This window comes from Aythya ferina (genome assembly GCF_964211825.1).
Source record: "Aythya ferina genome assembly, chromosome: 7".
NCBI lineage: Eukaryota > Metazoa > Chordata > Aves > Anseriformes > Anatidae > Aythya > Aythya ferina.
In genome coordinates this window covers 22,677,755-22,703,414 of record NC_140302.1, presented here as the reverse complement: position 1 = coordinate 22,703,414, position 25,660 = coordinate 22,677,755, and the positions used below count along the sequence as shown (strand labels likewise).

General features: G+C 35.2%; 1 protein-coding gene across 8 annotated transcripts in view; it reads left to right on the top strand.

The window, feature by feature from the left end:
* ADGRA1 (adhesion G protein-coupled receptor A1) overlaps positions 1 to 25,660 on the top strand; it is a 284,313-nt gene that overhangs the window by 207,706 nt on the left and 50,947 nt on the right. For 6 of the 8 annotated variants that reach the window (XM_084525901.1, XM_084525899.1, XM_084525898.1 and 3 more), the window contains 2 exons: positions 17,307 to 17,514; positions 18,459 to 18,667. In XM_084525901.1, coding sequence (XP_084382027.1) covers positions 17,307 to 17,514; positions 18,459 to 18,667 — 417 coding nt within the window. Of the gene's footprint in view, positions 1 to 15,079; positions 15,122 to 15,182; positions 15,292 to 17,306; positions 17,515 to 18,458; positions 18,668 to 25,660 lie in introns of those variants that run through there. The other 2 variants (XM_084525904.1, XM_084525903.1) reach the window with 2 other exon arrangements.

Below are 25,660 nucleotides of genomic sequence, written 5' to 3'. Positions count from 1 at the left end.
TTTATTTTATTTTATGGTATTGCATTGCAGCTCAATCTAGGAGTTAATGGATTGTTACAGATCTGTTAAATTCCAGTAACAATCATATTTGTTTTCCCACTGACACTTATTTTTGACTGTGTACAGTCTTTTTGCTGACAAAAAAAAAAAAAAAAAAAAAAAAATGTTCCTGTCTGGGTTTGTGGATTTGATGCCTCAGGTTATATTTTACTCTGTTTCTTGTTTTCGGTCTCTTTTCTGCCTTGAATTCCTCTGTTTTTACATTTAAGCATTATGCACTCCCATTGTTGAAGATTGAAGTGCTATATAGAAATCCATTTCTTTTTCTTTCTTGTGTGTAGTGTTCCTGTCAGTTCAGTTTAGTGTAACCTTAAAGATGGGTTTGATTTCAATTTGTGCCTGATTTCACATTGCCTGTCACTGATAACAAATGTGTCCATGGTGATACAGGACTAAATGCATTTCTGTGCTACTTCCTTCCTCAATCTTTTAGATCACACTTATTTTTCTATCTGACCAGCACTCCCACATAAATTAAATCATTTAAAACTGAAAGCATTATTTTCAAACTCAAAATTTTCATTATTATGTATTGTCCTGAGAGCTAGGATTCAATGACTCTTAATCACAGATTAAAATTCTACTCATAAGAGGTCTCACATTCCTAATAGCCTCTGAATTTCTTAACTCTAAACACTTTGCACTGATTTGTCCTGTTTTCTTTTCTGACATGTTTTTAAGTTCTGTGATGCAACAAGTGTTATACCATGTACCAAATGGTAATCTACAGTAACACTTCATTTTGACACTTGATTCCAGAAAAATGAGTGAGTTGAGGATGTATCATTAATACATATGAACTTCAGTATGTAACATTAGCAGTTTTTTTAGTAATTATGGACTCTGTTTAAGTTCTCTTTGATTTTTTTAATAGTTTCTTCCATGAAGGATAGCCTTATTACTTGTAGTTTGACCATACATCGCATTTTTAATAGTTTAACTACCCTTATTTCAGTGTTTACTTTTTCTTCTCTCCCCACACTTAACATACACATGCACAGTTGTAATTGTATGTTTTCTGTGTTGTTCTGCAGGTTTGTATTTTCCTTCTCCTTGTAATACATCCTATTGTTCTGCCAGCAAAACTGGCCATCATTGCCATTACGTACTTGCAATGACTGTCAGACAGAAATCATGCTTGGAAGTCAAAAGAACCCAAAAAATGTTGCTTTGAAATTGTGAAGCAGCAGGTGGCTGTTTCATACAGATGACCAGACATGCAAATGTATGATATTTCATCGTTGTAAATATCGTTGTAAATACGATATACAAGTTTGATATACCCTCTCTTCTTTACAGCTTAGCTGTTTCAAGACTGACTGAGCCTTCTCTTTGCATGTAAACTGGTCTGGAAAACATACAAACAAAAAAAAGAAAGCCATTAAGTTTACGGGAAAGGGAACTTATTTTGGAATTCCCCAGCTCAGAAATTATATTTCATGTTTTAGATTATTTTTCCAAATGATAATGGAGAATTGTTGGCTGATACTTTTGGAGGAACAAGAATTACACCATATTTTCTAGTAAGAATCTCTACAGTGAGCATACGCTAATGATCTTAGTGATACTACACAAGGTAATCAACACCATCATTCAAATGTAAATTTAGAGAATGATTAAATAAATATTCTAATACATTTTCCACACAAGCTTTCCTACAAATGTTATGCCTCCACTTCTCCATCTGCAATGGGCAACACCTTACCAGCATAGTATAGAGAAGGCCTTAAAATCAAAATGAAAAACTAAAATCTGTCTAAATGAGTACAGGGCTTTTATTCCATCATATGCTACATTGAGTCAGTTTTACAAAGGTGATGGACTAGAAATTTTTTAATATTGCCTAATAAAACATGGTATTGAATATTACAGCTTGCATGTTTATTGGGTTAAGAATTTCAGTTGTTCCCAACTATATATTGACAAGATTACCATTCACCATTAATTTCTGACAAAAGTCAGCTCTCTGAAGAACTCCTAAGTCATACTTGGTATTAATGTATCAAGCTAAGTAATATTATGAAACTGAAAGTATTTGTTTGTTCTTAAACCATATTTTTACCTTAGGGTAATACTGAATTTGTTGACTTAAATCATTGTTAGAAATGGTCTGCACAAATTCAAACTGATGCTGTATGTGGGAGACAGCTGGTTGTCATGGTAACTGTAGTGCAGTTTTTAATTCCACTTGGTGAATAATGCTAACACAATGATGCTGAATAGACCATGTCTTAGCAAGTACAAGTATCTGGCTTTCTCCATGTCAAGGTTACAATGCAAGAAAACGCTGCCGTTCAGACATGCAGACTGTATCATTTTTGATTTATTGCTTCTGAGTAGAGACATTAAAAGAAATCTAAAAAGCTAGAGGATATCAAAACTATCCAGAAAATATTTTTGGTAAGTTCCTCAGAGAGCCCCTACAAGGTGATAAAATGAAGAGATGGACTGCAAGATATTTATAACTAGTGAATACAGTTTTGTTTTCATATAAATGTATTGTTCACTGTATTTTTTTATGTAGATCTGCTGGAGAAATATGGGAATATGAGAACTTAGAATGGCAGATGAAAAGAAACTGGCCAATCAGTTTTTATTTTTTTGTTTGTCCGGAAGAAAGTAGGACATCAATTGAAGTTATTTCGTTTGTTAATGTTCAGACATTTACTTAATGGTGTTTTCAGAAGATTACGAAAGAAAGAAAACACAGTAAGTGTAGTTGGGGAAATAGGACCAAAATCTATTGTTTTATTTTCTAAGTTAGCCTTTTCTAGTTTTATCTATACCCAGTTTGTTAGTCAAATATTTCTTCCTTATGTTAGCCAATAGAGAAGAATGGGAATCCAGTTGCTAGTGGAGTCTGTGCCCTTGGCAGCAGTGTTTTCATGTTGTTGTCAATGTGCAGAGCTGCCAGGACCCAGAATTCCTGATAAGAAAACTTAAGACTTTCCTGTTACTGAGATAGACAATCTGGGACTCTGCCAGATTTTCTCAGATACACTGTTTTTCAGCTAATAATGTTAGTTATTAATTTTGTACATGGTGTTAGACCTTCAGTTGGCATGAGAGACTCAATTTTTTTTCTGTATTGATTTTTCTCTCACTTTCTCTTCTTGAGCATGTTTCTTTCTGATCCTCGCTCTTAAATAATTAATTTATATGCTCAGGTACTCATATCAGCATCTGCTGTTAGCAGTAGTAAGAGTTCAGAAATGCATGTGCAGGATTCAACAAAGTACTCCCATCCTATTTAATGCAGAATGTAAAACTGCGGAGTTAGAAGAAAAAGATAGTGAAATGGTGAAAATATTAAGTTTTTATGTTAAAAAAATGAATATTGCTGATGTGTAAAGTAAAGGCATATCAGTTTAACAGGAGACTGGAAGTGATTCAGTGAGAATGATAACACACTTGGGGGGGGAGAGGGAGGGGAGAATCAGTCAAATTTGGCAGTGGAAGCCCTTGAGAAAGTTTGAATTATACACACCATTGATGTGTCTGACTGATAAAATGAAGCCCTTAAGAATACAGGTCCTTGGTACAAATCTGTGAACACATTAAATATACTGATACCAGAAGAACTGACCTTTACTGAAAGAGATCAGAAAATTCATATAGCAAGAAAGGAAGACCAAAATATTCAAACTATTGAAAATGATTACATATAACAATGTAAAACAATTCATTTTCTACTGATTAAATTGCAAATTTGCGACTTATATAACCAATTTACAGGATTTAAAAATGAACACTTCACGGCATAGAGGCTGCTGTTTTTAATGAACATGTTGCTGTTGCTTTTTCAGGATACAGGCCCTGAAGCACTAATACTTGGAAACTTATATTAATTCATAAGCCACAAGCAAGACACTGTGCTTTCCCATCCACTCCAGTCATATATTGCATGCTAAAAACAGTTTTTCATTTGGATCTAGGAAGGTTATTTTCATTCCCTTTTGTTTGATCTAAGAAATGAGGAGAGAAGACTGGTGCAGTTCTTAGTTCTCAGTCTTCGTTTATTACTATTCTATTCATCCTGTTTAACTTTAGCTAGGTTAGCATTAGCACCTAGCTGAGCATTTAAGGGAATCTATTACATTAGGAATCAATTATATTATGGTAGGTATCTTGATTCTCAGCTGTCAATGAAAGGGATTGAGGGGTGCTCCTCCAGTGCTTAGTTCATATCTCAGTTGGGTCCATGCAGGATACAAGAAGCCTCAAGTAACCTTCATTGGGACCTCAACTCAAAGGCACACCCTTGAGTAAGAGGAATACAGTGCATACTGCCTCAGAAATATAAAAGCATCTTCACCCAATATAAATTATGAGTTTTCATGTAGTGATTACTGATGACAAAAAAAAATGATAATGTATGTTAATATTTTCAACTCTGAATCTGGAGAACATCATCACTGCTTTGTCATCAATTGCTACAAATCTTGATTTGAGTACAGGATTAAGATTTTAGTTCAGTCAGCTTTTAGAAATGAAGTATCTAACACTGACTATATCAAGTGACTATTTTTGCAGTAATAAAGCAAAATTCACATATGCCAAGGTGCTTTCTCAGCGTCCATGAAATTTTAATATATAAGAGTTAGGTTTCTTCCAGCCTTCTTCAAGTCATACCACCATATGAAATGATGGTTGGCGGAGATGTGATCTGAAAGAAGGACCAGACAGCCCTCACTTCCATCATGGTTATTATTGGATTTTGCTGTAGATAATGCAAGAAAATATTTTTGGTGTTTTCATAATTCTGTAACAAATCCCTTAGAAAAACTTACTAGGAAAAAAAAAAAAAAAAAAAGAAAAGACTGTCCATAAGTGCTTGCTACAGCTGAGTTTTGGGCTAAGGAATCTGTCCTGGTCAACATTTACATTAAAGACAGTGAGTGTGTATGTGATTCAGATGAGGGTAAAAGTGTTCTGGTTGGCTCTGAATGCTTTCTGACAGAACCAAAGGAATGACACAACAGATTTTCACATGAAGTATACACACAATGTGCTTATGTATCCATCTCAAAGTTTTATTTTCAAAGCTGCCTCATGACATCTGCCTCTAGTTTACATTGTTGGTGAAAATCTATCTTCAAATATATTACTTGCAAGAACAACTTACATTGTTTCTTTCTCTAAAAAGGGAGTGGGGGAATATATCATTCCTTAGATGGCATCAGTTTGCTCTATATAACCGCAAAATACAATGGCTTGGAAAAAGCTATTCCTCTTATGAATTGACACCTTTCTTGCTGGATGGACTCTACTCCTCCATTGCTTTTCTGTCCAGTTTTAAAGAAAAGCAGAAATAAGTCTCACATCATGCCTGTGGCATTGGAATCATTAGTGATGATAACTGGGTTGTGTAAATGTTGCCTTGGATAAATTCCTTTAATATCTACGGTATTTCATTTTATGCTCAAACATATGCAGTGAATCTCTTTGGTTTTGCTCTCTCTAGGTTTTCAGCAGGGCACTTGGCCAGAACTGATCTTTAAAGGTGAAATTCTGACATGACTATGCCATTGTCATACTGAGCTCAATATCTTATCTTTTGTGTTCACACAGTGCATCTGAATCCCAAAGATCCATGTGAGACTTAAGACACAGGGTTTGTGATTTTGTATGAGTTTTGGAGAGCAGCGACTACTAACAAGTACTGGCATTAGCAAGTGTGGAGTATCTGCCCTTCATATTTAACAACTATAATTGTCTAAAATGTCATTGATGTTCATCCACTTTACCACCATGCAACTCAATGGTCTGGAGGCCTTGGGTACTTTCATCCAAATGTGAAGTCACTTTTGTGACTCAGAACCTTTCTCTTAGCAGTGTGACTATACTCACCGTTTTGCACTTCTGTATTGTGGAAGGTAGTAAATCATCTCAGTGGCTGAAATCAAGGAGACAGATTACTGTTGTGGCAAACTGGAGACTATAATATATAGATTTTTTAAAGTGGAAAACTGAGTAGGGGTAGGGAAGAAATTATATTTGCTCCTCTTGAGGAGGCATATTTTCTTGACAGTTGTGAGGATAGCAAAATTGTATTTTGTAATAGACTGAAGGAAAGTGTGAGTGTGCATAGGCTAAAGCAAAGACAACTTTACCTCTTTTTCACTGCTTAGTGGTCTCTATACAGCAAAGCAAGGGCGTGTAGGGGACCGACATTATTCTCTAGAAACATGTCTTACCTATATTATAGTTTGCAGGAGCTTTGCTAGGTCTTCGCTGTTTAATGGCTATAGCCAATAGAGATCATTCCTGAGGATAATACCTAAACCATTCAAAAATCTGCAGAATACTGAATTGTTGCATGGTTATGGAACTTTTAAATTCACTTATTCCTTGAAGTCTCTAATTGCTAAAACTGCTAAAATTTTCAGCAGTTTCAGATTTCCTCTGTTATCAGAGTCAATGTTTCAGTAGTCATCAAGCTACAGTGTCAGCATCTTATTGCAGTCACCTTTATAAAAAGTCAGCACCAGAAGAACACTTAATACTTGGACTTCTGCAAATTACATGCAATATAGCAACTCACTTTGCCTCAGGAAAATTAAATCAAAATAGTGTTTTGAAAAATTCAGAATTAATGTTTTTTATTACATTCCAAGTTATTTTACCAAGTGAACCTTATATTTATCTGGCTTAACTAAGTGTGAATACCATATCAGTGAAATTAGAAATCCTATCATGTAGTATACTTAAGTAGTTGCAATATCCGGTCATTTTGAACTACCCTATTACCTACTAGCTGCATCTGTGTGTACTCATATTCAATGAATGGATATATCCAAATTATCTAAGACTTTGGAAAAATCATAAAATCCATAATTGTATGCATTGCACTGCACTAAAATGTATATGAATTTTGTTTACTACAGTGTCTTTTGATGCATATAATATCCACCTAATATCTCTTCTTATTTTAATCTAATCATGTTTCTCAAACTTCAGAAAAATCTTTATGAATACTTTGGGTGCTGGGAAATATTAAGTTATCTATTCCCATTTCTAATAGTTTCTTTAGTATGCTAATCACTAAGCTATGGACCACACAGAAAGTAAAACTGTTACAAGGCCTACATTAACATAATTCACCTAGTTCAAAAGAGAAATTAAAAATGGGCATGTGGGAAAAAAAAAAAAAAAAAAAAAACAAAACAAACAAAAAAACACAACACACATGCTGGTATACTGAAGCTAGAATTCATTTTTCTTCAAAAACAGTAATATCTACTGGCTTTTAAACTCAGTAGTCAGTAAACTGCAAAAGGTATTTGGTTAGTTAGGTATTCTGTATGATTATGATGTACTTTCTAAGATCCAAGGTGATAAGTTTGTCATTATGCAGCTGAATGTTCCATTTAGCTCACCAGATTTGACTTCATATTTTAAAATTTTAACAATTTACATATGCCCATCCCCTCTGAAGGCACCTGTAACAATCAGAGTCACTCATTAGTATAATTTAAAAAACAAAACAAACCAAACAAACCAACAACCTAATATGCTAATCTAATCTCTCTAGAAAGATCTCACATATTTTATGCCTGAAGATGAACTGAGCCCCTAAATAAAAAGGAAAAATACTCATTCATCTCAGGCAGCTTGGAGGAAAATGTAGTATTTCTAGGAGCACATACATGCCTGAAGGGCCCAGTGAGCCAAATTCCTAAGAGGGCAAATCTTCCTGTAGAATGCACTGCCAGAAGCCATCCTTTATAAAAATGTAGCTGCAGCAAGCCTCTGTAGGTTCATAGGAAAACAATGAGAAGATACAGCATGAATTCTGGGATATGCCTGAAATCAATACTTCAAGGATCTGCATCTCCACCTTCCTCACCTCTCATCTCCTCCCAAAAAACTTTACATTCCAGCTGAAAACTCATAAACCGCCCTTAAGAATTCATATTCCCAAGAAGACCAATTTTATGCATCCCCTAGCATAGCTTTCTGCATTATGGCAAACCTAACGCAGATTCGGCTTGACTTGAAATAAGGAACCCTGAACTGAAGCAATCCTATAACACTGTTTGAAAATCTAAATAGTTTCTTAAAATTGCCTTTAAATAATAATAATGATAATGATAATGATATTGATAATAATAATAATAATAATAGAAATTATAACAAAATTGTGATGTATTTGTTATATAAAATCCAATTTATATAATGTTGACAAATTTTGTGCTTTACAGTGTTTTGTATTTTCTGTTTGTTTTTTTGTTGTTTTTTTTTTTTTTTTTATTGTCACATATGGAGAAAAGTATATTTCTAGAAAAGGTGAAAATAAGTAAAACTTGGAAATTTTAAAATAAAATTGTTGACATGGAATTTTGGAATACACAAAAATATACTAAATTATCAGTAGTAAATAACTGAAAAATGTGGATTTTAATACTGATTCTTACATTGTATCTACTGGAGCTATATGTTTGGGGCTTTCTGCAGATTTGTTGTGGTTTTGCGCCTCTTGTAGAATCATCTGTTTTAATTTACACTCAGGTTGCTTTGAAGGCTTTCTTTGCAGTCACCACAATATTATAGTCAAAGATGTTTCTATCTATAGGTGTATGGGAGATTGCTAGCAGATCCAACAATGTAAACAAAGGATTTTGACTTTTATTCAAAGCCACAAGGTTAACCGATAATGGTACCACTGCAGCTAGCAGAAATTAGGGATATATTCAACATCTCAGGTAGAGTAAATCTGGAATTTTTATTAAAGAATAATAGTGCAGTGATTAGGGTGATACCATTTTTAGGTAATTGTATACTAGGAATGTTCATCTGAGCATGTGTCAGTAGTTAGCTGTCATCTGTGTCAGATATTGCTGCTGGACCATCAAACAGTATAGGACACTGAGCTCTTGTTACTTAAATGCTAAAGATCTCATCAATTTTAAGGACAATTTGTAGGAAGATAAGTAATAGAAAAATGTATAGGCCTTCATTTCTTTAATGTTCCAAGTCAGATCTGTATTTAATTGTTCTATTTTTACATGTTTATATTAAGATTTCTAAAATAGCTGTCTGCATTAAATGTGGCTTAATTTTCAAGTTTGCCAACTGTCTGCAGCTGTTGTGTGTGCAGAATTTTTCCTTTTTTTTTTTTTTTTTCAATGATATCACTTCCATGTTCAATGTTCTTTTATTGCAGATGTAAGTCACTTGACACTGCCATGACTGAATAGTTTTACAAAATCTTTCTTTTTCCTGAGAACTGTATTGTGTAATTCTATCATAAAATATTCAAACGCTCTGTCAAAAGTAGGTGAATTTTTGTGTGTGCATGTCCATTCTCCTTGGAGACCATCATGTCCTTTCTGTAATAAAGGCTAGGAAGTATTTTCATACTTCACATCAGAATTTTTGCTCTTGACCAACGTCCTGCTTGTCCTTGTGTTCATGCTCACATGACTCTTCTTCCTCTCTAGATGCTATTCCTCTGGTGTTTCTAAAGACAGCAGACACAGCCTTTTCTCCTTTCATTCTGCTAGGCTGACAATGCAGAACTCTCTTCCTCTGCACTTGTAAAACAAATTATTCTTGAAAATCACAGTATTTCCCTGTCTAATGGAAATGCTTCGTTTGAAATGTTCCAGACTATATTTGTATTTTTTTTATTGTTAAATTGCAGTGGCTCAGATTCATCCATGTGATAAAACAGTGCATTCAAGTCCTTGTCTGTTTTTCAAAGTGGTTTGTTTCACCAGTTTATAACAGAAATTCTCATTATAAATATGTAAAGCATATGATTTTGAGCCTTGTCTTAGGTGATGTTCCTCTTCTTTGTTTAAAGGTCATCAGATGAAAACTGTAAGTCCTCAAACTAATTTTCATAAAATCTTCTGGTACATTCACTCCAGCCTGTTTCCTTTCAAATTCATTTTATTATGAATTTTAGCTAGATTCTTATTCACCTGACCCTATTTCTAGTGACTTAGACACTAATTCTCAGTGTCTCAATTCAGCTTTCCATATAGTATCCAGTATTTTATTGAGGGCAAAAGAAATTAGGTGACCTGTGTGTCCTTGTCTAGAAAAGTTATCAAGGACTATTACATGAGTCTGGCGTTATTTATCTGTGGTAAACCTATCCTGTCTCCCTTAGTGTTAGTTTTTCCTTTGATTTTTTTTTTTTTTTTACCCTTTCTCTTTTCCCCTCATAATATCAGATTACAAAGTCAGCTTTTGCTTGAATTCTACACATCTTACCTTCCTCAGGAGAAAAAAAAAAAATAAAAAATATTATGTATTCTGAGTGTATTTTTACAGATGCATTAATAATGAAGTCTTAGATGCAATGAGCTGACCTATGTTTTGGAGGAATTATGCATGAATGCATAAGCAACTTCAGTGCATCACACTGGAAGTTACAAACAATGACACAGCCGTCCATATAGGCATACCTTAAGGACACCACATTTTTATGCAATTTACCAAACAACTCTTTCAGACTTGTAAAAGCAGCCTGTCTCTTGACATGGAAGCGGACAAATTATGGGGATGTGGCAGCAGCAGCTGTAAATGATGCAAACTGTGCAATAAAGTCAATCATGCATAGGTCTATACTGTTTTAATTACATGCCACACTTTATTCACATTAACTGTAGATCGTTTTAGAGAGAAGTCATCAGTGCTCTATGACTGACTTGGTATAATCCTTTAAAAAAAAAAAAAAAAAACATAGTTGTCCTCTGATTTCATGTGTCAGTTGCATCAAAGATTTGCATGACATTATTCAGCCCATGTTGAATTTTACTTTAACATTTGTGGTAATTCTTATATTATTTTTCTTATAACGTTTTTCTTATTGATCCTAACTGTCTCCATGCAAACATCAACACCTTCAATGATTTTTTTCTAGTTTGTTTTATCTCTACCTGTTTCTCTCTACATAGCAACTCTATTTCTTTCCTTGTCCATTTTTTAAATATAGGTCTGAAGAACTTAGTACTGTATGTAAATGTTTTGGCAGTTATCCCTGTATTTATCCATTTCTTGACACTTAAAACTACTTTTTTGTTGATCGATGGGTTTGGGTTTTTTATTTTTCTTTTCATAGTCTTTCTGATTATATTCAATATCTCTTTTGAGTTGCTTTTCCATGCTGGATCTTGTTAATCCAGGTAACTTTTATTAACAAATTTTCAGAGTTTGCAAAGTTTTAAAATTTGAAATACAAAATCCTAAATTGGAGACTGCTTTTATTTTTTACATATATTAGAAGAGGGATTAGTGATTATCAGGCTTTCAAAGATTATTTTATATTACCTGCTTTTCTAAAATGTCCATGTTGCTTGCTGAAACTAACATTTATGTAGCATGAATTCTAGAAAGCCATTCTTATTAGATATACCTTTAAATACACTTTAAGATGGTTTTGTACCTTTACGTATAATTGCCTATATTTATTGTTACGTTTTCACTATGCATTAAAACGACATTTATGTCTGGCTACAACAAAGGTATTTTGGTGTATATACTTTGGTTTCCAGCTATTAAGATGGATGTGGGCTTCAGCATTACAATATAACGACTTTATTACATAATAATCCTAACATGAATAGCAATTTCATCCCTATAGCCAGGTGATTTAATGTCGTGTTTTTGGAGATATCTTTTCATTTCTGTCTGGGAATCTGTATCAGTTTTTCTTTTTTCTTGCTAGTCACTCCTGAGCCTTTCCAGACTTTTGTTATTCAGCAGCCTCATGGACTACAAGTAAACTAATAAATCTGGAACAATGTATACAAACTAATATTTCTGGGAATCTCCTTACACTCTCCTTGTTTTGTGGCCTCCTATTTAAAAAACAAACATCAATCCTATCTTTTTTTGTCAGGACCTGTCAAATTGCTTTGCCATTGAGTCTTATATAACCATATTTCTTCAAAGTGCCACTGTTTCCCTTCCTTTTACAGAACACTTATTTGACGTTCTCCCAGACATTCTAAATTTTTGTTTTGTTTTCTTGATGCTTTCCATGCAAGAGAGAAGTACATACATACAGCTTGACAGTGCTGGGACAAATGCCTCTCTGTATCTCTTATCTCACGTGCTGAAATAATTCCAAAGGAGTATGATTTAAATAGCAGGAGAGACAGATGAAAAAGCATTTTCACACTATTTTATTATGTTAGCCACTAAACCTTTAACATAAATTCTAAATCGATCTCTTCATTTGCTTCTGAGGAGCTACTGTCTTGTTTGAGGGCCTAACTAGCATCTATTGTATTTATATACACAATGTATTCGCTTGATTTTATGATGACGACCACACTGTTAACTCAGTCAATACTTATTTAGTAATATAGGTTATTACCAGTAGAGCTTAGTTGCTACATTTTTACTGCTAATGTAATTTTATATAGGTTGTGCACACTTTAGCAACACCCTTGGATCATTAATAATCTATGACATCTTGTATTTGAATCTGTAAAACACATAATCAGTTTCTTTAAAATCTGGAGGCAGTGAAGTTGCTTTTTCTAGTTGTCTGCTTGGTGTTCAGGTGATTTCATTTACTCTTTGTCCCCTTCCCCACATTTTTTTCTGATTTCTTGTAAAAGTACAGTTTTTAAAGTCGAGGATAGTGACAACTAGAAAAAAATACACCTTTCAGCTGTTCTGAGCAATCAAAATTAAATGCTTTCCTATGAAATATATTTTATCTCAAACATAAATACCATGCTCGAACTCAAAATCATTCTAGTATCAAGGCAGGAAGAACTGAAAATAATTTGATTTATACCATTCCACAGTGTTACCAAGTATCCCCCTTGTTAAGAACTGTCTGATAACAGGTATGTTCTCTCAAATCATGCTAAATTTTAGCCAAGTTGAACAAGATAATCAGGAAGCAATATAGCAAATGGGAGCAGCTCTTTTTAAAGGATCATGAAACTAGCAGGGCCAATGTATTGCAAAGGTACCTAAGGTGAGATGGGCTGTCTTTCCTAAATGCTTAAAAACTCCTTGTAAATGCTAGCATTGATTATAAGGAATGAACTGCAGACCAGAATAAAATTGCCTGGGGAAAATCTTCACTTTAAATCTTTAATTTTTCCTTTAAAATGTTTTTAATAAGGGTCACGCATGCATGGGCTGCAAGAAATGTCAGAAGTCTGTAGCTCTCAATATTCTGGGAACCATTTTCTCTTTGGAATGAGGTTTTCCATTCAAATTTTAAACTTTCGGGATCTGTGTTTCTGTTCTTCTGCTAGTTTGAAAAAATCTACAAATAAACAAACTTAGTATGGAAATGGAAACAAGAAATGAAACTTCAGAAATTTTTACTAATTTACTTTCCAATTATGAATTGTAGTGTTCAAAAGAACCTTTTCTTTAGCTTTTAGGAAATTTTCCCAGGTTACAAGTTTTCAGAGCTGGCAGCCTCCTGGAAAACACATTTTACTGCTTTACTGGTTTACTGCTTTGCCCTTGTTCCCTGGTGCAGATCACACAGCAGATTTGGGAATATCTGGACAGATATTACATGGGAGGTTTTGAAATTTGAATAATTTCTAACATATTTTTGTAGAAATGGATGGATCTCCGTGGCTAGCTTTCATTTTAAAACACTGTCATTTTCCAGCAGAAGAATGTTCCTTAGAAAAAATCTATAGTGCTCAGAATTTGCTTTTTAATGATTGCCAGTCCAATCCAGTTAATAGGACTAAAAGTGAAATGGAGTCATGAGGGGATTATTGACATTCAGTTTTGAAAACGATCACAGAATGTCTAAATCCTAACTGGTAAATTGCTGACACATACTGTAAGCTTTTCCAGGGAAAATATAAGTTGCCAGTGCTGACCTGTGTCATTGCAAAGCTGCAGATCCCATGCAGTACATTTGGTGGTGGTTCTTTCTCTAGATCTGTTTCTCCCTTAGAGGTAGAGTGGCTTCTCAAGACACTGCCTCTAGTGCACCATTGAATGTCAATTCTTGTGTGATGTGGCAATATGGTGTCCAAATAAAATTTTAAAACAGGAGATTATTTATATGGAGTTTGAAACATCTAAAGCACAGTCATTCACTCAAAATGTAATGTTACTGTTGGTATTAGTAATAATATGTTCACATATTGTGTTTCATCTCTAGGCTTTGGAGGAAAAGAAATAGTATTATTTTTATTTCACCACATGAGGGGGAAATTGAGGCAAGAGTGGTGAACTGATTTTTCATCACAACACATAGAATTGAAGACTGAGCCTCCAGTCAAGCGCCATCCATTCTCATCTGCAATAATAGGGTTTGCTTGAGTGCTCATATTCTTTTCCTGTGAATATGACTAATGCTATTAAAATAAAGATTCTCAAATATCTTACATGTAAAAATTGTTCACAAATATTCATATTTTTAAACAGCGTTGCAAATGTGTGGGCATTCTCAGTGTGTGCATTTTTGATGAATATCCTAGCACAGGAGTTTGTTGGCAGACATGTTGCTGTAGGAAACAGTTTGATTTTAATGTTTAATTTTAAGGAACTTCTACATAAATTAAATATTTGGTATGCACTGAGTTTTGACTTTACCTATACATTGTCACAATTTGTTCCTTTGCTCTGCCTGCACTCAAAATAAATTGGTTGAAATATCAGGTATACACAGGGGTATACACAGGGTAGTATACACAGGGTAGTGTTCAAAATTACACCATATCCCAGAAATTGCCTGTAGGCATTATTTTCCAAAGATTATTAAATAGTTAATGTTATAGATATTCATGTTTTTTGTACCTTCTGTTTGAAGAAATAGGGAAAAACCCTCTTCTGAATCCTGAAGAGGAAATAATTTTCTGTAAATGTGTCTTTTTTGCCACATGGTTAGTTAAATATTGCATTGCTGCACGTGTGACATTTGCTCCATCAGTCCAAGGACTGCATACAGTCTGTGCTGAATCCATGTGTTGGCTGTGCACAGCTCTTCTTCACTGCATTAGTCTTTGCCCCTTGGATTTAAAGCTAGTCTATGGGTCTCTGTGATCAGGTTCCTTTACACTGTGTAGTTAAGGGACTCTGTATGGGCGGAGACTGGGAAGTAAAGGAGGTGAGGAGGTAGCCATCACCTTGATCATTCGCAACTGTGCAACTGGCCAGTTGCTGCAAACAAGCCAGCTCTCCGTGCTTTGGATGTGTGCAGCCGCTGCTCTCCCCTCCCCGGTCTCAAAGTCAAGCTCTGTTTACCACACTGTATCACTGCTTTTCTCATCGGTATCAGTAAGTCAAAATAGAGAAGAAATTTGAGAGCCTCAATGAATTACACAATTTTGCCTCAGCAAAAGTGCTATAAACCAGTTGTGTTCCTCTGCCTTCTGTAGGACAGCTTTTGTCAAGTCATGGCACATTGTTGCTTATCCCAATGCCTTTAGCTGTTGGTTTCATTATCATAAGCTTATTCAGATGCTTCTAGCTTTCTCTTTTTGTGCATAATAAGTAATTAGTGTAATTTAATATGTCATTGTTGTTGCTTTTTCCAGCATAGAATAATAATGAAAATCCTATATAAATTTAATCACACTACAATTTCTCTTACGCTTTTGTAGATCTCCAGGTAAGTCAGGAGAGATTTGGGTTTTGACAAATGACACTACTAAAAATTTCTGTATGTACTTATTAATAACAAATTTATGGCTAAAATGGAATCATCAGAGATTCAGCTTACAGTGATACTTTGGGATATCATAGAGTGAAATATGTCTTTTTCAGAAGCATGAGACAAAGCCAATTATGACAGCTTTAGAATCAGTGAATTAGGCAGTGGAAACAATCTAAGGATAAGTACTTGATGTTTAGCTCAGTTAATTCCAATTAAAGTCTTCACAGTTATTTTAAAATCTAATGTAAAAATGCGCTGTTGCTATTTTCTGTATTTTTCCTGAATATTTTTAACATAATTAATTTTATGAATATATTTAAGTGACATCATCTAAATTAAATATTTTTTTTAAAAAGCATTTTTTTGAGTTTCTGTTGTTAGAATCACAAAACTTTTCCGAAATATGCTTGGTGATTAAAAAAAAAAATAAAAATGATACAAGCCTTTTATCTGTTTACATAAGCATCTCAGTGACATCACAGACTACTCATGATTTCCCCCCCTATTTACTGTGAGGTCACTATGTGCTTCTAATGTTTTAGTTTGCTGATCTCTGTTGTGCCTTTTATCTCTCATGTGTATTTCTCCTAGCATATGGACATATATTAACATCGTTTGTTTACATGGTTGTGAAGATTATTGTTTTTACTTCTGAAAGAGGTAGCGCACATGTACTATGAGTAAACTGTGTGATAATCTATGTAAATTATGTGCACAGAAGCTATACTTTGCCCTTGGGGGAAATGCAAATTAGAACATTTTGTAGTTTGTTTGTTTTTAAATACATACACTTTTCACTTCAAGGCTCAGGACAGACTCCCTGTTTATTTTCCCATTGCTCATCATTTGTTTTTTCTTGTAAATATCTCAGCCTTTAATGATTAGCTTTCTATTTGGTCAGAGGAAAAAAAATGCTTGATGGGTGAAGTCCTCTGAACGTAATGTTTGGTGTGCTTTATAAATATGCTGTAAGCGAATTATCTGCTTGTAAAAGGGTGTATAACACAATCACAACGCAAAGCCATTATAGTGATCTGACAGTCTTCATTCATTTTCTCTTAGTGCTATCTTGTTTTCTGTTATGTTAGTGCTTGTAATATTTTTATCCTGGATTGCTAAAAACGTGGAGTTAACTGATTTTCCATATATGAAGCAAGAAAAATATATTTATAAAAAGTGTTATATAGCACATTTGCAGTTCTTTACTGTCTTATTTAATAATATTTTTATTTATAAAATTATTTTAATACTCTTCAAATACCCTTTCAGAGAAATGTTTCAATGTTAGTTGTCTGATTCTGTTTTAAGTGAAGGAGAAAACCTGGTAGAGGTTGTCTCTTTAAATCAGATCTGCAGTGTTGATGGACCCTCTAGCAGGCACGGTAAGAACCATTCTCACCTCTGCAGCAGGGAGCTTGACCATATAGACTCACACATTCAATCAAAACGTTTTCCCTTTTAATATGCACTGTACCAATCCTATTCCCATGGTTACAGCTCGTGCTTCTTTGGTTGCTTCCAGTCTGTTGGAAAAGGAAAGCAGCATACATTTCTTGTACAGGAGTTTAAAACATCATGAAAGCAACCCTGTTGTGATTTGCATTTTAAATGTTTCTTTTTTTTTCTCTTTGTACAGAATGCTGTAGCAGTAGCTTCAGTTCATTTGCCACAGTCTGTCTTCTCTCAGTCTTCAGCCTGGCAATCTGTTGATAACTCCACTTGCAAGCTACAGTTTATTGTCTTTCGGAATGGAAAACTCTTTCCCAGCACAGGAAACTCATCAAATCTTGCAGATGATGGGAAACGTAGGACGGTTGCCACACCAGCTGTTTTTGCTAAAATAGGTGAGGAGTTGTTATGCATTATTTCCTTTAATCTGAAAGCTAAGGTATACTTGATTATGTAGAGGATAGAGTATACCGTATGCTGAGAGGCTGGGAATGGTCTGTTTCTTTAGCAGCAATGTTTGAATTTATTCCTATTTGCATCCTTTTATTCTAACTCTTCTGCAAATAAAGAAATGCAACTGCTGTATGACTAGAATGCAGATTTGTGGTTACTATGTTTTTTGACTGTGTTGTTACGGAGGTTTGTTTCTTAAAACAAAGAGCTATAGGAAAAAACCTTGTTTTACTCTTTTCTTTACAATGAAAATTGCAATGCTAACACCGTAGACATTGAGAAAAATAAGACTGTCAGGGAGGGAGCAGTGCCCTGTTGCATGTATCACTACTCTCCAGTATACTTTCTGATATAATGGACATAAAACAGGTGTTAAATGTTTTTGTCTAAATGTGACATATCTTATATGCTACTGAATCATTATTTTGATTAATTATTCACCCAGGCAATTTTAATAATTTTATTTGATTCTGAGCAGTGCTCTTGTTTTATTAACATTTTTGAAATGCTTAAATGTGACTTTCAAAGTGCAGAATTTTCTCAGCTATTAATCATATGATGAAACTGCCATTTTTGCAGTTACATGGGCAATAGTGTAACACTGGCTGTAACTGAAGAATCTTAGACCAAAAAAAAACAGCTTTGTGAAGGTTGATTAGAACATTTGGACACATTATGAGACAGAAATGTTCATTCAGATTTATTTAAACTATTGCAAACTTTTCTGAATGTGAACATTACCCTTGATTTTGACTATTAAGAGTATATGTCTATTGCATTTATTTTATTTTTTTCCATAGTTTAGTGTATCTGATCTCTTTACACAACATTCATCAATAAAGGGTTTTCCACTCCATCTCTCTGATTCAGTTTGTTGCTTTTGCAGATGGGTGCAGTTTTGGAAACCTCACCAGCCCTCTTACTATAGGGTTGAGGCACTTTGCACGGGGTATAGACCCCATTGCAGCCTTCTGGGATTTTGACCTTCTAGATGGACATGGAGGCTGGTGGGGAGAAGGGTGCCACATAATTAGTTCTGCAGGCAATATTACCACCATTCAGAGTACACACTTCAATAACTTTGCAGTGCTAATGGTAAGTATATGACTTAGCAAATATACTTATTGCTCTCTCTTTCACCGTACTTATATGTTCTTTTTACATGCGCTTGTATCATTCTTACTTGTCAGTAACTGACCTTCTGTTTTCTATAATGTTTAGTATAAGACAGCCTTAAAGAAAGTAAGTTACTGCTAGTAAGTGAATAAACCTGCTGGTCAATTTTAATATCCAGAGACAGGCCTAATCAGAAATGACATTTAATTCAGTCTTACAAATGAAAGTTCCATCAAGGAATGATTAGTATGTTATGGTTATAAATTATGAGACAGGGTTTAAAAATGTATACTCCTGTGTGCTTTTACATCAGCACATCTCAGAGGCTGGACTGCTTTTGTTCCTGCCCTGCACTGTGTTGATCATACTAATTAGTTGCAGGCATACCGCAATGTTGAATCATTTAATAAATGGAAAGGAATAACATCTTCTGCTCTTTTAAGTAAGGGGACTGGTGTCTGTGTTGATCTTGGAGGAGTTTTAGTTTGTATACTGATTCTGATAGCCTTCTTGGTAAATTGCTGCTCGTGAAGAAAAATATTTCTGTGCAGTGCTAAGACATCAGCCTGCTTGAGTCTGTTCTCAGTCACACTCACAGTTCCCATTGCAGTTATTTAACTATCCTGTTTAACAGAAAGTTACCATAACGAAAGCAAAAAAAAATTATGCATGTAATAATGGCTTGTGGGAATAAAGGGAAATAAGGAAAGCAAATACAAAAATGATAAGGTTTCTAACATATAGAGGTGAAAAAATATTTGCACCATGAAATATTTTATTATAAGTCAGTTGTAAGAAAAGATTAAACAGATATGTATTATTAATACCAAATTGATCCTAAATGCTGGTGCATAACTGTGCTGTGGATGCTGCTTGTGTACATTACAGAAATGTTTATAGTTGAGTAAATACTGTATTGTGTATATGTGTAAGGGACAGCAAACAGGCGACAGGAATTGCGAGGACGTGTGCAGAGAATACCAATCTGCTGCTGTCAGATGGAGCCCAGATGGCAGCCAATCATAGCACAAGGCTGTGGCACCCACAAGTTAAATGCAGATATTATCGTCCACTTCATAAGAACTGATTACTCTCAGAGTTACTTGAACATTTTTTCACCCATTCCAGAATTGTTCAGAATTTAAGAGCTATTCCTAAGATTTCATGACATTAAATATCCCTCATTTTCTACAGCTCTTGTGAGTTCCCTTTTTTCCCCAAGCCACTTGTTACCCTGAAAGTGAAACATAATTCTTCTTTCAGGATGCTTTTATAAATTTATTAAAGAAAGCACCTGTTGACTTTGCAGGTGCCACACCCAAAATGGCTTCCTCCTCCTTCAATGGTTGGGTTTAGCCTCTTCTTCTTAAACTTTGAGTAGTTATTAAATGCCTACTAATTGCCTGCAACCAATTCCATGCTTTTGCTGTGTTTGTGTAACTATACAGACATAAGGGTCACAATTTTCAGTTTATAAAGCCGAATGCAAATTTATATCAGATAAAAAGTAGCAGTTTGGGTTTTCCGCAACCGCAAAGACAGCTGAGGTACCTTTTAATGCTGATTTTGTACCTGGTATGTAATTCTGTTTTAGGTCTTCTGACTTTTGTTATTTTGTTACGGTAATTCAAGTTTGCTTTTCTTCCTGTGTGCATCTTTCATTTTTATCTGTGCAAGACAAGTAAATAAAATGTGAGGCTCAGTCTTTCTTTGCAATTGATAACGGTAGCGAATAATTTGTTCCCTATCTTGTATTTCACAGTCACTTTTAAGAAAAAAGATGTCTGATTTTAAATCATTTATATATTTGTATATATAATATATATATATATATACACAAGTATGTGTTCCATCAGCTTTCTGAACAGCTATTAGAATACTTCTGTAACTTCATTTTGTTCAACCATTTTCATTCAAGTATTTTAATCTATATTTTGTGGCATAAAGTCAAAGTTTGTTCTCTTTGATATAGATTACACTTTTCTGGGCAGTTGAGTTCTCATACCAGAAAACGTATTTCATTGTTCTGCTTAGCTATGATTTTATAACATGAACAATATAAAGTGTCTATATGTTTCTTCTGAATTCACACCCACCTGTCTAATACATTTTAAAATACTAACAAATGGACAGCAAGTTCAAAATAGGTAGTATACAGTATGTAGCTGACGAAGTTTGCTAGAATAACATGATACTTTTTTTTATTCTTAATTCTCAGATCTATTAAGCTATAAAAATTCATAATTGATTATTATGTTTTGGGGTAATATCAGCAAACTAAAGAGCAGCAATATGTGTAAATTGAAGAGCAGCAATAAAGTAATAGTGAACTTGAAGGTTTACAGTGCTATCAGAATAATGTATCCTTCTGTGGAACAAGATGAAATAGAAGACTCATTTAATCTAGCTGTCCATTTTATGGCTAGTACATAACATATTCTGATTCATCATTTTTGGTCCTCATCATTTTAAATAGAAAGACAAAGTTCACTGAACTGTTATAAAAGTTGCTTCTGCTTAGATACCATAAAAGGGTTAAAATAAAGGTTTTGTAGAGTCCTTTTTTAGAAAGATGGTAATCAAGGATTTATCAACTATGATTGATAATTAATAAGCATGAGCATGCTTCAAGTGAGAGGATTCATGTAGAGCTATTTCATTTCTCTGTATGACAGTTGTTCAAGTGATGTCAATGAGAGAGAGTACAGTTTGGCATTTGAGTTGGAAAGAAGGATATATGAGCTCCTTCCTCACATTGCTTTCACACTTTCACAGTGCTCTGAGTTGGGCCAGTGGATGGAAATGAAACACTAGTTCCAGACGTAATACCGCACTATCTTTTTTTGTGATCAGCTTTTGAATGGTATGACCTAGTGGTGAGAGTAAATACTGTGAAATAAAACTCCTGGGTTTATTCCTGCCTTTCCCTTCATATACTGTGTGTTTAGGCTAGTCCCCTACTTTGTCTTTTCTTCTGGTATCTGCAGGTTGGAAGAGAGACCGTCTCACTCTAGTTTCTTTTGGGAGGTGGCCAAAACGTTCTGAGGTATCAAACTATAAACCTCTGCAATTTGATTTTCTGATTTAGAGTAACATTATGAATTGATATGTTCTGAAGCTTAGAAATATAATTTACTAAATATTGAAGATTTAAAATATCTAATTATAAATATTTGTTGCATAAATACTATGTATTTGTGCTCTTTTGTGATCAGAGCTGTATATCAATATTTTAATTTTTCAAGATAATTTATGTATGTTATAATCAATCTAGTGTCCTGTAGCCGAAGTACATGTGAGTAAAAACTCTTCAGAAGATAACAAAAATGTCCAACAGTAACATTGAACTTCAAAATTTGCTAAATATGTTTTGACATACTTTGTCCTTTGTTCTTCCCTTCATTTTTCTTAGAACAGAATGGCAATTCAATAGTGATGGATATTACTGTAATTGTATACAGCATATCCTTTTCCCCTGACAAGACTGCTTTGTCAATAGTAATTTTCTCAAATCTGACAAATAATCACTAGCAAAATTCTTAAGTCTATGTATGTTTCTTCTCAATTAAGATAAAATGGATTAATAAATATTGTTAGCATTTTTTTATTTTAATCTTGGAGATAGGTTGAACAAACATAAAATTGAAAAATCACAGAATCACAGAATTTTCTAGGTTGGAAGAAACCTCAAGATCATCGAGTCCAACCTCTGACCTAACGCTAACAGTCCCCACTAAACCATTTCCCTAAGCTCTACATCTAAATGTCTTTTGAAGACTTCCAGGGATGGTGACTCCACCACCTCCCTGGGCAGCCTGTTCCAGTGCCTCACAACCCTTTCAGTGAAGAAGTTCTTCCTAACATCTAACCTAAAACCTCCCCTGGCTCAACTTAAGCCCATTCCCCCTCGTCCTGTCACCAGGCACGTGGGAGAACAGGCCAACCCCCACCTCGGTACAGCCTCCCTTGAGGTACCCGTAGAGAGCGATAAGGTCGCCCCTGAGCCTCCTCTTCTCCAGGCTGAACAAGCCCAGCTCCCTCAGCCGCTCCTCGTAGGACTTGTTCTCCAGGCCCCTCACCAGCTTCGTCGCCCTTCTCTGGACTCCTTCAAGCACCTCGATGTCCTTCTTGTAGCGAGGGGCCCAAAACTGAACACAGTACTCGAGGTGCGGCCTCACCAGAGCTGAGTACAGGGGGACAATCACTTCCCTAGCCCTGCTGGCCACACTGTTCCTGATACAAGCCAGGATGCCGTTGGCCTTCTTGGCCACCTGAGCACACTGCTGGCTCATATTCAGCCGACTATCAACCATCACTCCCAGGTCCTTCTCTGCCTGGCAGCTTTCCAACCATTCCTCTCCCAGTCTGTAGCTCTGCTTGGGGTTATTGCGCCCCAGGTGCAGGACCCGGCACTTGGCCTTGTTAAACTTCATGCAGTTGACCTCAGCCCATCGGTGCAGCCTATCCAGATCCTCCTGCAGAGCTTTCCTACCCTCAAGCAGATCGACACACGCACCTAACTTGGTGTCATCTGCAACTGAAACAACTCCTTTCCTTTATTGTCATCATATATCTACTACTTCCAAATAACATAGGTGTGTTTCTTTTCTGTTTGTTCTTTTGTTGTTTGTTGAGTTGTTTTTTATTGCAACTGAAAGGAGTCATTCACTGGAAAAGTGGATGGCTATTGGCGATAATTACGGCTGAGGAGACGAAGCTGACAAAAATGGAGCAAATTTTGAAACCACTCTGGAAGCAAACCTTGTGTGAAGGTTTTCCTTGTGGAAAAATTGTGTGAAGGAGAAATTGTGGAGAGGCAACGTACTAGTAAGGGATCATGCCAAAGGAGTTAAAGGATTTTTCCCTTGTTTTATGAGCATTTCCTGAAAGACTGAAGCCTTTCCAAGCTGGGAGGATCACAGCACCACAAATACTACCTTTTCAGTATTTTCAATGTGACTGGAGAAAATTGCAGGATTTCTTTTACCTATTCATGAAGTCCACTCCTGAAAATAGTCTTCTAAATGTCCATGTTTCAGGGTTTCTCCAAGTTAAACAGCCTGTTAAACCATTCAAGAAATTAATTCATGAGTCAGGGAAGTATTACAGAGATGTTATTTAGAAGCTTGATATAATTATGGTATTTGACATTTTCCCTATAGGAAACACAGGGTTTTCCCATAACAGACTGTTGAAAAGCCATTCAATCCTTTGATAAATCAGGCTGCTTTTAAAGAGGGAGTTTTAAGAATAAGCTTTTTGTAATTTTTGTTGATAAACAACTATAGATGCTTCCTGTAGTGTAGAGCTAAGTTTCCAAGCTCTGTTGTCAGTCAGTGGCCTAGCAAAGATCTGCACACTCTTCACCTGAGTTTTGAGCTGGGATGTACTGTTCACATAGCAAACAGTGCTTAGGCCTAGTGCACTGTATTGAAATCAACTTCCCAGAAGGTTTCTGTTTTTTTCCAGAATATTTTGAACGTTCTAATCTTTTGTACAAAGCCTTAAAGTGAGTATAATCATAAGAGCAAGATCTCTTTAATTCTTTTCTCCTTGGATTATATCTACTTTTCATTAAATTATACTGCATAGTATGTATTTTTTTGTGTGCTGTAAAATGCATAAGGTAGCTTGGCACTGGGAACAAAAATACAGGTTCATGTCCTTCAAAATGCCCTAACTTTATAACAAAGCAGGCCTCTGGCTCAAGCTCTTTATATCTATTTGCTCTTGCTTTCTGTTGCTTTAAGGGATCTTCCATTCTCAGTGGTACAGCTTCCACAACGGTGTAAAGGGATCCAGACTGTAAAGGAGCTCAGTAAAATGGCCCAACTCTTGGGTGATAGAGATGTAAGTTTAAGCCCTAGGATCTAGGTCTTCAGCCACCTTATTGTTTTGGTTGCTTCTAATGGACTTCCATTTTTTCAACATCTTCATTGTGCTGAAGCATTCCAAAGCAGACACGCTACTTGAGATTTGGTCTCGAAATGCTGAATAGAAGAGAATAATCACTTCCTTCAACCTGCTGTCTGTGGTTTTCTAATACAGCCCAATGGGTGGCTAATGGTACATGACACAGGGGCTCACCACAGATTTGCTTATTGTCCAGCAATACCCCTTGATCCTTTTCTGTAAAGCTGGCTTCCAGTCACTTGTCTTGCAAACTGTACGGCTGTCAGGGTTCCTCTATCCCAGAGATGGAAAACTTTTATTTCTCCTTAATGAACTTCATGAGGTTCCCGTCAGCCCATGCCTCCAGCCTCTTGAGATTCCACCAAATGGCTACTCTGCCTTCTAGCATATCAGCTGCTCCACTCAGTGTGCATTGCAGTGTTTTCAGCTCCTTGTAGTGACCCAGTTCTTCACTTAATTTCCTTATTGTGGTGCTGCTAAGCATCTTAACAGACTTTGGCACCTAACTGATTTTTGGTTTGCTTAAGTATGAGGAATCTAACTCTCACTGTAACTGATTGTTCAAATGCACTTCTCTTTTTAAGTCTCTGGGGCATGTGGATATGAATTCCTTGGGGAAAACAATTTCAAGTATCGTGCTTTAAACACAAAAAACAATTAGATTATACTTTCTTAGTTATATTGTTATAAGAAATATATCAAAAATAAACATATAATCTAATATCAGTATATGGATTCTTAAAAAGTTACAACACAAACTAGATTTCTAGTTTTTTAACATATATGATTTCGTGGAAGTACCAGGTATTTAATACTAGCTCACCATATCTTCCCTTCACCTTTCTCAGCATCTGTTGTTAGATATCTCAGGGATGCCCGTGGCATGTAATTCGTCTGTACCTTTTTATGCTTCCATATTTAATTTTAAGTGATCAGGAGAGATGTGTCTATTTTAGTTGATTTTTGCATTTGAAGACTCAAGTGAAACAGTCCCACTTGCACTCTGATATTTTTGTAATTCCCATCGATGGACAAAATAGCTGATAAAATATCTTTTGT